This window comes from Pteropus alecto, unplaced genomic scaffold (genome assembly GCF_000325575.1).
Source record: "Pteropus alecto unplaced genomic scaffold, ASM32557v1 scaffold223, whole genome shotgun sequence".
NCBI classification, from domain to species: domain Eukaryota; kingdom Metazoa; phylum Chordata; class Mammalia; order Chiroptera; family Pteropodidae; genus Pteropus; species Pteropus alecto.
Genome location: NW_006434441.1, coordinates 303,721 through 319,591, shown reverse-complemented (window position 1 = coordinate 319,591; position 15,871 = coordinate 303,721). Strand labels below are relative to the sequence as shown.

The window sequence follows — 15,871 nt, the reverse complement described above, 5'->3', positions numbered from 1 at the left end:
GATAAACTGGCAAGGTCTTTGTAATCTGTGAGTTCAACAAAAAGTTGCCTTGCATAAATAAAAAACAAAAACAAAAAGAAACCCACAATGAGATACCATCTCACAACTGTTAGAATAGCTATAATCGACAGGACAAGTGAAAACAAATATTGGAGAGGATGCGGAGAAAAAGGAACCCTCCTACACTGCTGATGGGACTGCAAATTGGTACAGCCACTATGGAAAGCAGTACGGAGGTTCCTCAAAAAACTAAGAATTGTTCTACCATATGATCCAGCAATCCCTCTTCTAGGTATTTATCCCAAAGACTTGAAAACTCATATCCTAAAAGATATTTGCACACCGATGTTCATAGCAGCATTATTCACAGTGGCCAGGACATGGAAACAACCGAAGTGTCCTACGATAGATGATTGGCTAAAGAAGCTGTGGTACATATATACAATAGAATATTACTCAGACATAAGAAGAGACGAAATACTGCCATTTGTGACAACATGGACGGACCTCGAAATGATCATACTAGGTGAAATAAGCCAGAGAGAAAAAGTAGAAAATCACATGGTATCACTTATATGTGGGATATAAACCTAAAAGCAACAAATGAATAAGACAAACGAACAGAGACTCATGGACAAGGACAATGGATTAGTGGTTATCAGAGAATAGAGGGGAAGGGCAAGTGTGGAGGTAGATGGGGAGAAAATTTAAATCATTTCTTCAATTAAAAAATTAATCAATTGATTAATTAATTTGAAATATAAAAATAAAACATAATTAAAAAATTAAAATAAAAATAAAGTAGACTAGATCTCACATCTCATACACAGCTGGGGAGACATCAGTGTCTGGATGCGCCAATGTGAAAAGCCCTAAATGTGAACAGCCTGGACCAGGCATTAAGAGAGATCCCAGAAGAGTCATACCTTAGTGGTGGGGCTACACGAGTCCTACAGAAAAGACTACTTTACATCTGCCCTAACAAAACTTAAAAACAATCTTGGAAGTATCAATTGAACTGCAGGTAATTTTTTTGAAAGTTTGTGAATATCTTATTAGGCACTGAAAATAATATAGCTTTCCCAATTTGCTGAAAGTTAAATGTGTCATCTTCCATAAAGAATAAGCCTCTCAATGTTTTAGAAACATACACTCCATATCCCAGAGAGGTCAGTCACATAATTGACTGGAAAATAAAGAAAGGTTTTATTTATACTATACCAAACCGAGAGAGCAAAATACTCTGTGGGTCTTACAGAGTTGGAGGTCTGTCTAAAAATAAGGAATATGTAAGCTATAATATTATACAAAGAAATATCATATCCTTCTTTTTCTTCCTAGCATCTCATCCTTAAGGGGCACACAGGGCATTCCCGAAGAATACAGTGGCTTAGCAATTAGGCAACAGTTGACCTGCAAGTAATTTAACAGCCTGCCAGAATAAATTCAACAAAGTAAAATTCACAATGTCTAGCATCCAATTATAAAATACCAGATATATAAAGATGCAGGAAAATGTGACCCACAGACAGGAAAAAAATCAGTCAATATAAATAGATGCAAAAATGACAAAGATGATGGTATTAGCAGACAAGGGCTGTAAAATAGCTATTGTCCAGTCAAGGGGGGATAAGAGAGTCTGAATTACCATGTTGGCACAAACAACCAGAAAAATGGACAAAGTATAGGAGGGACAATGGAAAACAAACAAGAAGAACCCTGTGGTGGCCAGAGCATCTTGCTAAAGGCAAATTCTGGACCATGATGCAGAGAAAAAGAACCAAAGCACAGTCTAGTGATCTTACTGAGTTCTAAAGATAAAGATCAGACTTCAGTGAAGCTGAGGTGGCTAGAATTTGTGGAGTAGAGTACTGCAGAGAGCGGGGGTGTGCAGAGACGGAGTCTCAGAAACATGTACATGCACAAGGGAACCCAATGTGACCAAAGAGAAACTTCTCAGAATGAACAATTACCAGGGCAACTGTGAGCCACACAGTTCCTACATCTTGTGTTAGGCCAGGAATCATCCCAGATCTCACTGGCCAGAATGGAGACACTTGGACACTTCACTGACTACACAGGCATTCAGTAGAGACCCCAAAAGGGTCACACTGTAGTAATGAGGGCAAATTAGCCCGAGAATAAAGATAGCTCTCTTCTGGAGCTATCCTAAAAAGCTTATAAACAATCCTCAGGAACACAATAGAATATCAAGTAACTTAATAGTTTGACAAGATAAACCCAATACTTTTGAAATTCAGCTCTCAGTAATGTAAAATTAACAACATCCAGAATACAATCAGAATTTACTATATGGGTTCAGAAGTAGGACTATGGGACCCATAATCAAAAGAAAAATCAGGGAATAGATACAGAAGCAAATGTGCCAGAGATGATGGAATTAGAAAACAATGACATTAAAACAGTTAGTATAAATGCACTCAATATGCTTAAAGATTTAAAAGGAAAAATTAAAATAATAAGAGAAGTAAAAGACATTCCAAAAACCAAATGGAATTTTTGGAGATAAAAAATATAATCTCTGAAATTAAAATTTCACTATATGTCATTTATATCAGATTAGACACATAAGACCAGTAAGTTTGAAGACACAAAAACAGCAACTATATAAAACGAAGCAAAAAGAGAAAAAGACTGGGAAAAATATGTACAGAGCCTTAATGATCTGTGGAACAATACCAAGTGATCTAACATACTGAGAACTGGAGTTCCAGAAGGAGAAGGGCAGGGGAAATAAAAAATATTTAAAGAAATAATGACCAACATTTCCTGAATCTGATGAAATGTATAATATCAAAGAATACTGAGCATTATAGACTCAAGGATATCCTTACCAATCCCAATTACACAAAGTCCAATTGCTGGGAACCAGCAATAAAGGAAATTCTTAAAAATAGCCAGAGTCGAAAAAAGAACACTATGTTTAGAGAAATAAAAAGCTTGACCTCAGATATAAGAATTATATCAGCCTTCTCTTCAGGAACCATGCACACGAGAAGAGAATGGACTGAAATATCCAAAGTATTGAATGAAAAACCCACCAACCTAAAATTCTATATACAGAGAAATTATTATTCTAAAGTGGGGAACTAGACCTTAGACAAACAAAACCTAAACAAATTTGCTGCTAGTAGACATATCTTAGAAGAAAGGTTTAAAAAGTTTTTCAGAGAGAAGGAAAATGATATGTCAGAAACTCATATCTATGTAAATAAATAATTTTTATTTTATACCTACAGCACCTGGTATTCTTAGGTGGTCTCCCATCCAAGTACTAACCAAGCTTGACCTTGCTTAGCTTCCGAGATCAGGTGAGATCAGGCACGCTCAGGGTGGCATGGCCATAGACAAAAATATTTTTTCTAATTCTAAATTGATCTAAAAGATAACAGTTTGTTTGACACAACAGCAACAATATATTGGAAGATTATAGCTTATTAATAAGTAAAATGTATAACAGTCATAAAGAATGAGAGAAGAGATTTTGAATACTCTGTTATAAGATACCTGCACTATTCCTGCAGTTGTATTGTTTTATTTAAAGGTGGACTTAATAAAAGTGTATATTGAAAATTCTAGGGAAAACACTAACAAAGTTTTCTGAAACAGAAGTATATTGATATGCTAATAAAGGAGATAAAATCATATAAAATGTTCAATTCAAACCAGAAAAAGCAATAAATAAGTAGGAGATAAAACAGAAGAAAAGAACAAGGGCAATGAAAACAGTTACAAATATGGTAAATATTAATCCAACTATATCTATAATCACTTTAAATGTGAATGGACTTATATACAATTAAAATACAGACTATTAGAGTGGGAGAAAAAAATAAGACACAATTATATGTATTTACAAGAAACTCACTTTAATATAAAGATGCAAACACTAATCACAGGAAGCCTAGAGTACCTACATTAATTTCAGACAAAGCTGATTTCACAGCAGAAGGATAAAGAGGCGGCCTTACATAATGATAAAAAGGCCAATTCACCAAGACATAAGAATCCTTAATGTTTTTGCAGCTCACAACATATTGTGTCAACATCCATCAGGCAAGAAATGATAGAATGACCAGGAGAGATAAGTAAATCCACTATTATAGTTGAAGAATGCAACACCCCCCAACAGTAACTGACAGATCTAGCAGGCAGAAAGTCAGTAAATAAACAGTTGAACCGAACAGCACCAATGAACTGGATCTAATTGACATTTCTAGAATACTTCATTCAACAACAGCAGAATATGCATTCTTCTGAAGCTCATGTGGCACATTCACTAAGATAGACCATGTATGAGCTACAAAACATACCTTAACAAATAAAAACAATAGAAATCATACCAACGATGCTCTTCAACCACAATGAAATTGAACTAGAAGTCAGTAACAGAAGGGAAGCTGGAATATCACGAAATATGTGGAGAGTAAATACACATTTCTAAATAACACCTGGGTCAAAAAAGAACTCTTAAGATAAATTTTTTAATATTTTGAATAAAATAAAATAAAAATATAAATTTCTAAATTTGTGGCATTCGGTAAAAGTGATTCTTATAGAAAATTTATAGTATTGAATACATATATTAGAAGAAAAGAAAGATATAAAATCAATAACCTAAGCTTCCACCTTAGGAAATTAGAAAAAGAAGAGCAAATTAAATCCAAAGTAAGCAGAAGAAATAATAAAAATAAGAACAGAAATCTATGAAATTGAAAACAAGAAGTTTAATATAGGAAGTTAAAGAAACCCAAAGCTGGTTCCTTGAAAAGATTAATAAATTGAAAAACCTCCAAGGTTAACCAAGACAAAAAGAAAGAAGACACAAGTTACTAATATTGAAAGGGAAGAGAGACCATCACTACTGATCATAAAGACATAAAAATGATAATAATGAAATATTATTGCTATAGAAAGTTTGTTTCCTCTGAAAATTCATGTTGCAATCTAATCACCAATGTGACTGCATTTGGAGGTGGCGCCTTTGGGGGGGTGATTACGTCTGAGGGTGAAGCCCTCATGAATGGGGTTAGTGCCTTCATAAAAAGGACACCAAGGAGCTCACTTCCCTCTTCCTCCACGTGAGCACGCAGACAGAAGACAGCTGTCTACAAACCTGGAAGTGGGTTCTCGCCAGACACTAAATCTGCCAGACTCTCGATCCTGGACTTCCGGCCTCTAGAACCGTGAGAAATAAATTGTTTTTTAAAGCCACCTAATCTATGGTATTTTTGTTATAGTAGTCCAAACAAGACTAAGACAATTGTGAACTCTACACATACAAAATTGATATCTTAGATGAAATGGACTGATTCCTCGAAAGACACAATCTGCCAAAACTCACGCAAGGAGAATTAGATAATGTCAACAGACCTATATCTTACAAGAAATTGAGTCAACAATTAATATAATCTTCTAAAACAGAAATCACCAAACACATATGGTTTTACTGATTAATATTACACCAAATATTTAAGGAAGAAATTATTCCAATTCTATACAATCACTTCCAGAAGATGGAAAACTTCCCGACTCATTTATGAGGCCTATCTGTTACCAAATTCATTGGAAGACATTATGAGAAAGGAAAATTATACACTTATATCCCTCATAAACATAATGCAAAATTCTTCAACAAGATATTGGCAAATTGAATGCAATAAGGTGCAAAGAGAATTGTACACCATGACCAATGGGAATTTATTCCAGATATGCAAGGCTACTTCAACATTCAAAAATCAATTGATACAGGGGTGACATCAGCAAGATGGCCCAACAAGATGTCCTTCACATGTATCCCCCACCTCAACTACAATAATCTGGCATCTATCCACAAACAAAAGAGCCTATGTGGGAGCTGTGCAACCCAAGTAAGAGATCGTGAAACCCCAGTGGTCCAAGAACAGGAGGGTCATTTCGAGAAGACAGGCATACACAGAGGTAGCTGACTTGCAGATGTGGTCTTGACTACAGAAATAACTCCGTACCCCTGAGTTTGTCTTTGGTTCAGACACTAGCAACTACACTAAGGGACCAGGAGTCATCTCACTCACCCATAGGCATACAGACCTTGGATCCAACTGTAGACTATAAAGTGCCCTGTTAAGTGGCTCCAGCCCCTCTGGGCCAGCATCTGGGAGCCCTGGAGGAAAAATAAATTAGACAATTTACCCACAAATGAGAGAGCCTTTGAAGAAGTCTAAAAGTCCAACAAAGAAGTTCCAGCAACTCACTGAAGCCAAAAAAAAAAAAAAAAAAAAGTGATATTGGACACATTGGAGAGCGTAAGAGGAACAGTTTACTCACATCACCCTTTCCCCAAGGCAGCACAGCTCAATGCCAAAGAAGCCATTCTTGACCTTTGATTTCTCCCATGGAAGTAGCTGAGAAAATAGCAGTCTAGGCTTGGAACTGAGAGTGTCGAGAGGATGTGGATCCTAGGAATGGCATCAGGTGCTCTACTGGGAAGCTTCCCAAAAGCCACTGGTGACACCTCTCCTGTGAGCCCCCAGCTGGCCCATGGGCACCCCCAGTGCTCTATATGTCACCCGCACACATATGCCACCCAGGGGCTGACTCCCTGTGCTGCTCTCAACAACAGCAAGAACGAGCTTTTGCAAATGGCTAGTAAATAGTACAGAAAGCCAGCCCAAATCTGCAGGCTTGAGAAAGACTTCCCTTGGGAAAGCAAAAGGGAAGTTATAAGAACACAGCTTGATGCTGCATGACCAAAAGAAGGCACGTAAGCTGAAGAATTCTGCCACAAGAGGCATGGAGCAGGCATATCCATAGAAGGTCTGAGAATCTCTAATAGAGTTGATGAAAGGCATTTTCTCTCCTGAAGATAACTGGTAAAGACAACAGCATAAGAGTTCAAGGAACATGAAAAATGAAAGAAACATGATGCCACCAAAGAATCACAATAATCTTCCAGCAACTGATTCCAAAGACATGAAGTTCTATAATTTACCCCATAAAGAATTCAAAATAGCTATTTTAAGGAAGTTCAACAAGCTACAAGAAACAACAGAAAAGCCACAGCAATCAGACAAGGAAAAGATAAGGCATCTACATTGAAAAGGAAGAAGCAAAACTGCATTATTTGCAGATGACATGATGCTGTATATAGAGAACCCTAAAGATTCTACCAGAAAAAGTATTAGAACAAATGAATTCGGTAAATTAGCAGTATACTAAATTAATAAACAGAAATTGGTTGCATTTGACAAACCAATATAAAACTATCACAATGAGAAATTAAGAAAACAATCTCATTTTCAATTGCATCAAAAAAATAAAATACCTAGGAATAAATTTAACCAAAAAGGTAAAATGTACAATGGAACTGTAAGACATTGAAGAAAGAAACTGAAGAATAAGTGGAAGATATACCATGCTCATGGATAGGAAGAATTAACATCATTAAAATGTCCATAATATCAAAAACAATCTACAGATTCAATACAATCCCTAAGAAAATACCAATGGCATATTTCACAGAACTAGAACAATCTAAAATTTATATGGAACTGCAAAAGACCCTGAATAGCCAAAGTAATCTTGAGAAAAGAATAAAGTTGGAGGTACCATGATACCTGATTTCACACTATACTACAAGACTATAGTAATCAAAACAGCATGGTACTGTCATAAAAACAGACATATTGATCAATGGAACAAAATAACCCAGAAATAAACCCACACCTATGTGGTCAATTAATCTCTGACATAGGAGGCAAGAATATACAATGGGATAAAGACAGTCTCTTCAATAAATGATGTTTGGAAAACCATGCAGATATATACCAAAAAATGAAATTAGATTATTTTCTTACACTACATACAGAAATAAACTAACAATGGATTAAAGATCTGAAATCATAAAACTCCTAGAAGAAAACACAGATAGTAAACTCTTTGACATCACTCTTAGAAAAAAATTTTTTTGTATATGTCTCCTTAGGCAAGAAAAACAAAAGAAAAAATAAACAAATGGGACTATATCAAACTAAGAAGTTTTTGCATAGCAAAGGAAACCATAAACAAAATGAAAAGACAGCCTACTGAAGGGAGAAGATATTTGCCAATAATACATCCAGTAAAGGATTAATATCCAAAAAATATATAAAGAACACATGCCATTTAACATAAAAAAAAATCTGATTAAAAAATGGGAAGAGGACCTGAATAGACATTTCTTCGAAGAAGAATACAGATGGCCAATAGACATAAGAAAAGATGCTCAATTTCACTAATCACAGAGAAATGTGAATTAAAACCATAAGAGATATCACCTCACACCTGTCAGAATGGCCGTCAATAAATCAACAAGCAATAAATTGGCAAGGATGTGAAGAAAAGAGAACACTTATGCACTATTGGTGGAATTGTAAATAGGTGCAGCCACTATGGAAAACAGTATGGAGGTTCCTCAAAAAATTAAAAATAGAACTACCATCTGACTCAGCAATTCCATTACGAATATTTATCTGAAGAATCCAAAACACTAATTTTAAAGATGTATGCACCTTTATGTTCATTGCAGCATTAGCCAAGATATGGAAGCAACCTAGGTATCTATAGATAGATAAATAGATAAATAGATAAAGAAGACATGGTGTGTGTGTGTGTGTGTGTGTGTGTGTGTGTGTGTGTATAATGAAATATTACTCAGCCATAAAAAAGAATGATACCTTACCATTTGCGACAACATGGATGGACCTAGAGCTATCAAGCTAAATGAAATAAGTCAGACAGAAAAAGACCAATACCATGTGATCTCACTTATACGTGGAATCTAAAAAACAAAATAAACAAACAAAACAGAAACGAACTCATAGATACAGAGAACAAATTGATGGTTGCCAGATGGGAAGGGGTAGAGGGATGGGTGAAAAAGGTGAAAAGAACTAAGAAGTACAAATTGGCAGTTATAAAAATAGTCATAGAGATGTAAAGTATATATCATAGGAAATATAGTCAATAATATTGTATTAACTATGTATGGTGTTAGATGGGTACTAGACTTATCAGGATAATCACTTTGTAAGGTATATAAATGTCAAATCACTATGTTGTACACCTGAAACTAATATAATAGTGTATGTCAACTTTAAAAAATAAATTAAAAAAAATAGACATTGACTATCTTACATCATACACAAATATTAATTCAAAATGTATCATAGACTTAAATATAAATAGCAAAAGTAATATTTCTAAGAAACATAGAAGAAAGCCTATGTACCTTTGTGTATGCACAGATTTATTAAATAGGACATAGAAGTACAAAATGTAAAAGAAAACTGATAAATAGGACTTCATCAAAATTTTCAAACTTCTGCTCTTTTTATATTACATTTATTAGAATAACTGGTTAATAAAATTATATAAGTTTCAAGTGTACAATTCAGTAATACATCATCTGTATATTGCATTGTGTGTTCACCACCCAAAGTCAATCTCCTTCTGTCACCATCCATTTGACCTTTTTTACCCTTATCTACCTCTGCTTTTAAAAAGACTTCATTAAGAAAATAAAAAGGCAAGCCAATGACTGAAAGAAATATTCAAAAATACATATATCTGACAAAGAAACACCTAGAGTATTCAAAATAATTCTTACAACTTGATAATAAGAACCCTAATAAAAACATGGGTAACAGAGTTGAACAGATACTTCACAAAAGAAGATATTTTAGTGAGTGACAAGACTGTGAAAAGCTGCTCAACAGCATTAGTCATGAAGGAAATGCAAACGAAGCCTACAACGTGGTAACGGTACACATCTGACAGCAGTGCTGTGTGTTAGGAAAGATGTAGAGATATGGGATTCTCATATGATGGAAGTAGGAGTGTCGAGTGGTACAACCAGTTTAAAAAACAGTTTGTCAGTTTCTCACAAAGTTAAGCACACTATGACCCAGCAATTCTACTACTAGTTATTTATCCAAGAAAAATGAAAACTTATATGCACTCAAAGACTTACATGCAATGTTCACAGCAATTATATTCATAATGGCCAAAAAACTAGAAAGAACCTGTGATGGACTAAATTGTGTCCCTTCAAAATTCATATGTTGAAGTCCTAGCCCCAAATGTGACTGTATTTGGAGACAGGGTGGGGCTCTAATCCAATATGACTGGTGTCCATATAAGAAGAGAGAGAGACAGCAGGGATGCATGTGTACAGGGGAAGGTGTGAAAACATAGTATTAGGCAGCCATCTGCGGACCAAGTTGAGAGGCCTCAAAAGAAACCAAACCTGAGGCATCTTGATCTTGAACTTCCAGCCTACAGACGGTGAGAAAATGAATTTCTGTTGTTTAAGCCTCCCAATCTGTGGTATTTTGTTATGGCGCTCTAGCAGACTACTACATTAACTTAATGTCCATTAACAGGTAAATAAACAAATTGTGATATAGCTAGATGATGGAATACTACTCAACAATATGAACTAATGAATGAACTAACATGCAACTATGTGAATGAACTTCAAAATCATTCTGCTGAGTGAAAGAAGCCCAGACACAAAGTGTACTTACTGTGATTCCATTTATATAAAATTCTAGAGAAAGTAAATCTAATCCATAGTGACAGAAACCAAATCGGTTGTTGCCTGGGTTGGGATGGATTTATTGCAAAAGTGCTTGAGGGAACGTTAGGGAGATGATGGGGTGTCCTATAACTTGATTATAGTGATGGTTGTACAAGTGTATTCATTTGCCAGAACTCATCAGATCACTCTTAAAGTAAGTGCTTTTTGCTGCATGCAGATTATGCTTCAATATAATTGATTAAAAATTAGATATACCAGTAGTTCATAAATAATAAACAAACTAGAGAGCTACCTTCACATAAAAAACACTATAAGTAAAAAGTATTAGTTATTCAAGTGAGTCATTATACAAAGATAGAACATTTTCATCTGAAATATATAAAATGCTGAATTGGTATAAAACTAACAACAGTCCCCAAAATAAAGCAAATCTGAGAAAAAATTTGGAGAAAAACAGACAAATCCACAATAATAGAGGAGGATCCTAATATGTTTCTTTCAATAACTGAAAGATCAAGAATACAAACTTAGTAAGGAATTGAAAGACACTATTAAACAAGCCTTATCACATGTGTATATATCTTATGTAAATACATTTCATATATATTATATATATATGTAAACACACATACCCAACAATTAATGAATATATATGCTTTTCAAGCTCATCTGGAGTATTATCAAAAAATGTATACACTGCCACCAAGCAAGTCTTATTAATAGATACCAAAGAATTAGTATCATATAAGCCATTTTATCTGAACATAATATATGACAAAATTAGAAATAAAAAATAGAATAATAACCTCAAGTACCCTGTATATTGAAAAAAAGATATATTTAGAGAGAAATTTCCAGTCTTCAATATATATAAAGAAGAAAGATATTAAATCATGGAATGTTATCAGTTTATCCTAAAAATTCATTTGAGAGAGTTTAATGAGGGCAAAGTATAGTCAAAATAATTTGAAGGAACATGAATCCTTCCAGACATCAAGATTTAACATAAAACTATAGAAGCTCCATGAGTATGTTGTTGGCAAGCAGATAGAGCAATAGACCAATGCAGCAGAATGGATGGAGACTTATTTTTATGACAAAGTAAGCTTATAATTCAGTGAAGAAAGAATGATGACTACCCATCCACAAAAATATAAAATTACATCTATATTTAAAACTATACACAAAATCAATCTCAAGTAAATTAAAGATTGAAATGTGAAGGGCAAAATTTCACATAACTTTAGAAGAACTTTTAAATTAAAATATAAGAAAATATCTTTCTGGTCTTGGGATAGATAGTAAAGGATTTCTTAAAGAAAACATAAAAGCATAAATAAACTGTGAGGGAAAAGGCTGACAATAATTCTAACAGCATCAGAATTTAAAACTTCTATTTATAGTGCAAGTACAGTGAAAAGACAAGCCAAAAAGAGAAAGTAACTGCTAGTATCTTTAAAAGGATTGTTATCAAGAATACATAGATAATTCCTATAAATCAATGTGAAAAAGATAAACAACTCAATAGAAAAACAGGAGAATTTATGAAAATGTGTTTTAGAAAATCAAGAGAAAAATTCATAGAAGAGGAATCCTGAATGGCTAAAAAACATGAAAAGATCCTAAACTTCATTTGTGATCAAGGAACACAAAACACAAAATATTAGAAAAAATTTAAATGTCTGATAATTTCAATTATTGATTAGTATTTGAAAAAATGATAATTCCATGCTTTCTGGTGGAAGAGTAAAACTTTAGAGAGCAATTTGACAATATTGGGAAAAGTCAAAATTGCACGTATCTTGGATCCAGTTATTTCATTTCAGGCATAAACCTAGAGAATTATACACCCAAGGAGAAACATAAAAGTATGTTTGTGGCAGCGTTTTATTATAGAAAAAGTGAAGGCAATTAAATTTCCTTCAACATGAGAATAAACTTTAAAAAGAAAATATTTATGCAATGACTACAGATGCAACTGTTTAGATGTACACTACATGTATCAAAGCAGATAAATTGTAAAACTATAATATTGACAAAAAATGCAAGTTGCAAATGGATATCTATAGTAGATTACCACTTTTTTAAAAACTTAAAGCACATCAAACATTATACATTATTTGTGGGTGACAAATGTACAGAAAAAGTATAAACATATGCAAAAGAATTATACAACTGACATGTAAGTTATACACATCAACTATTTGAGAGGGAGGAAAAGAGAGGACAAGGCATTGTATCCTGTAATTTTTTTAAAATTTAAGTAAAGAGAAACTTGAAGCAAATATGCTGAAATGTTAGCATCCTTAAATCTGGGAGGAGGTATAAGTTTCATACTAATTTTTTTGCACTGTTTTGGTATGTCTGAAATAGTGCCTAATTTTTTAAAATGCTAAAGATTATTCTAGTTGTAAGGTAGGTAACAAATTACAGGAAAACAAGAATGGACAGAAAGAGAACAGTTATCAGGCTACAATTCACAGTATATTTAAATAATTTAAGTGTTTATAAATTTAGTTTATGGAAGCCAAACAAAACTCTTTTAAATATGATGCAGGATGTATTATTACAAGCACATTTTCCCAAACTCACCTGCTCGACCTCTCTATTGAGGGAATCCACCTTTTCTTTTAATCTGTTACCCTCTGCCTCCGCAGTGATAAGTTCTAACTTGAGGGTATTGTTATCTGCCTCTGCTTGCCGGGCCTTATTTTCCCAGTTTTCAGCATCTTCATTAGCTTTTCGGAGTTGGTCCATCATTTGCCGGTTCTCAGATTCCTAAAAAGCAAATCTTAGGTATTACTTTAAAAGGTGTAAAATGTCTGACCTCTGAAGAAACATTCTTACTTGCCGGGTCATTTGCAACATAACCTTGAGGAATCCCACCTATACTCTCAGTTTAGAAAGCTGGTCATCCGTAATTAACAATATACATGAATGTTGGAGCAGGATCTGCCCTGGCTCCTGAGTCACACCCAGCCGCTTCATAAGGGTACGTTGCTTACTCTTATCTTCAAGACCTGGATGAATATGTTCTTATATTTGCTTTTATTACAATAAAATCCCCCACTGGCTCCCTTCCCCATGTATCTGCTTACTGACTACTTGCTGGTCTGGTCCCTAAGCTCCTGCCTTGGCCTGACCTTTTGTACCTGGGTGTCCCATGTTCCTGACCACCCTTCTGACTTGCACTAGCCACAGAGCTTCTGGCTGCTTACATGCCTTAAGCATCAACTTTTAATAATTCTCTTGGTTTGGCGCATTTGCTATCTGGGTCCATTTGCTATCTTTTTCCTTTAGAACCCCGGGCTTAATTTTTGCGATTGTGGACTGTTCTATCATTCACTTTTGCTGTTCTAATAATTTGCCTGAAAATTCTCAGAAGTAAAATATCAAACCTATGCCAATAAACACTATTGATAAATATACATTCATGTATATATTGGACATACAATATAGAATCACATTTTTAAAACCTTAAAAGTTCTATCATGACAGATTGACTGAAGTATGTTCTTATTTCTAGAGAAAAACAATCAATTCCACAAATAATGTATTATATCGAGTAATCATTATGAGGCTATATTTTAGTAGTGTGGTTTGGCTAACCCATTCTAAAAAATAATTTATAATTTTGGTAATTAATTAAAAAGGCATTAGATCTCTTTCTCTCCTACCTGTTAACAAACAGTGCATTTCCCTAGCAGACACATTGGGTTAAATAAAATGACAAATTGTAATAAACAAAGTCTTATCCCGTAAGGATTTCAAAGTGGATTTAAGTTCTCACATATATGATTAATCTTGAGTCTGGATGAAATTCAGTGAATATCGCCCCCTTGTGGTGTGATGATACCTGGACTGATGTGAAAGATCTTTGCGAAGTCTGTTAACAGGTTAACCTACTAAACTATAGTCCTGGCTTTCAAGATCTAGATATTCCAAATGTGCCACTAGGAATCTGACGTGTTTTCCATTACTGTACTAAAAATAACAGTTGTGTACAGAGTATGTACTTGGGAGGTACATGATATGACATACACAAACTGAATTTGACCCACATTAATCTTTATTTACCCACTTTAACTTTCTGTGGCCCTATTGTATATGTCGTTCTCTTAAAACCGCCTCACAGCTCTCTGTGGTCAGTTGTGGCTGGACAGTCTCCTCAATAACACTTCAAAAATAGGAACCATTTCTAAATATTAAATTTAGTTCTGTGACTAGGTAATATATGTTCAGAGTTTAAGTAGTGAAAAAGAATTGCCATAAAATCTCTCTCCTGCCCTCCAATCACCTATTATCCCACTCTCATGGCAACCAGAGACCAGAGTTCACCTTTTTTTGGATCCACCCAAAGCAGCCAGAGCAGTGTGGGACTCAAGACAGGCAACTCTTCAAGAAAGTGAGACTGGCGTTTGGGGTTTCCCAACTCCTCCTTTCTGGATCTCTTTACCTCTTTCTGGTGCTTCCCCCACCCTGTACCCCATGACTCCATCTGGGATTCCTTGGCTCCTCACAATACTCCACCCTTCTTGACTGAATTATGGATACAGCCTCTTCTAATGGCCCTCTCTCTTGATTTTGTTACCATTCTGATTTATTCTTCCCAACATTTCCAGAATGATCTTTCTAAAAGGCAATTCTTCCAGTAACTTCTGTGCTTATGTTGTTGCAAAAGCTTCCTGAAACTCAAGTTCAAATGAGGCCTTCCTGCTCATTTATCACATTGCTCCAGCTACAGGACCTGCTCTCTAACACCTCTGCTTACTTTGTCCCCACAGACTGGGTGCCATCTTGTTTCCTGTCGTCTCTGGTATTCGGCATCTAGCATGCTGCACGCCGAATGCAGGAAGCACTCGAGAAGTCCTAACGGACCTCTCGGACAAACTGGACCTCAGGAGGACACCTGGATCCACCCAGCTACACTGTGAAATGAAATCTCACAAAAAAACTCATAATTAGGGTGCTAAAAGCTGACAGAAGCTTCTGAAAGCCCCAGTCCCTAATGGTGAAACAGGTAATGTTACAGGCTGCGGGGGAAAGGAACACTGACTGAAAGTGTACTGTGTTAAATGTTCAGATATCCATTGATTCACATTCTGCCCTATTCATATTTTGCTTTAAATGGCTTACTGTGCTAGGTTTACTTGACTTACTCGGGTGTTCTTCCCACTTGCAGATGGGACACTGAGACTCAGGAGGTTAAGTAGCCTCCCTGAGTTCATGCCATGAGGGAGAAGAAAACTTAGGTCAGCTGACTCTAGAGCTTCTGTCCATTCGTGGTGTTAC

At 35.1% G+C, this 15,871-nt stretch overlaps 1 protein-coding gene and 1 pseudogene across 4 annotated transcripts in view; both read right to left on the bottom strand.

Annotated features, from left to right (window-relative positions):
• The window catches only part of TSGA10 (testis specific 10), a 102,686-nt gene that overhangs the window by 24,893 nt on the left and 61,922 nt on the right, over nt 1-15,871 (bottom strand). For all 4 annotated transcript variants that reach the window (XM_006909414.2, XM_025045056.1, XM_006909415.2 and 1 more), the window contains one exon: nt 13,172-13,357. In XM_006909414.2, coding sequence (XP_006909476.1) covers nt 13,172-13,357 — 186 coding nt within the window. The remainder of the gene's footprint in view (nt 1-13,171; nt 13,358-15,871) is intronic.
• On the bottom strand, nt 3,252-3,370 carry LOC112477867 (annotated as a pseudogene).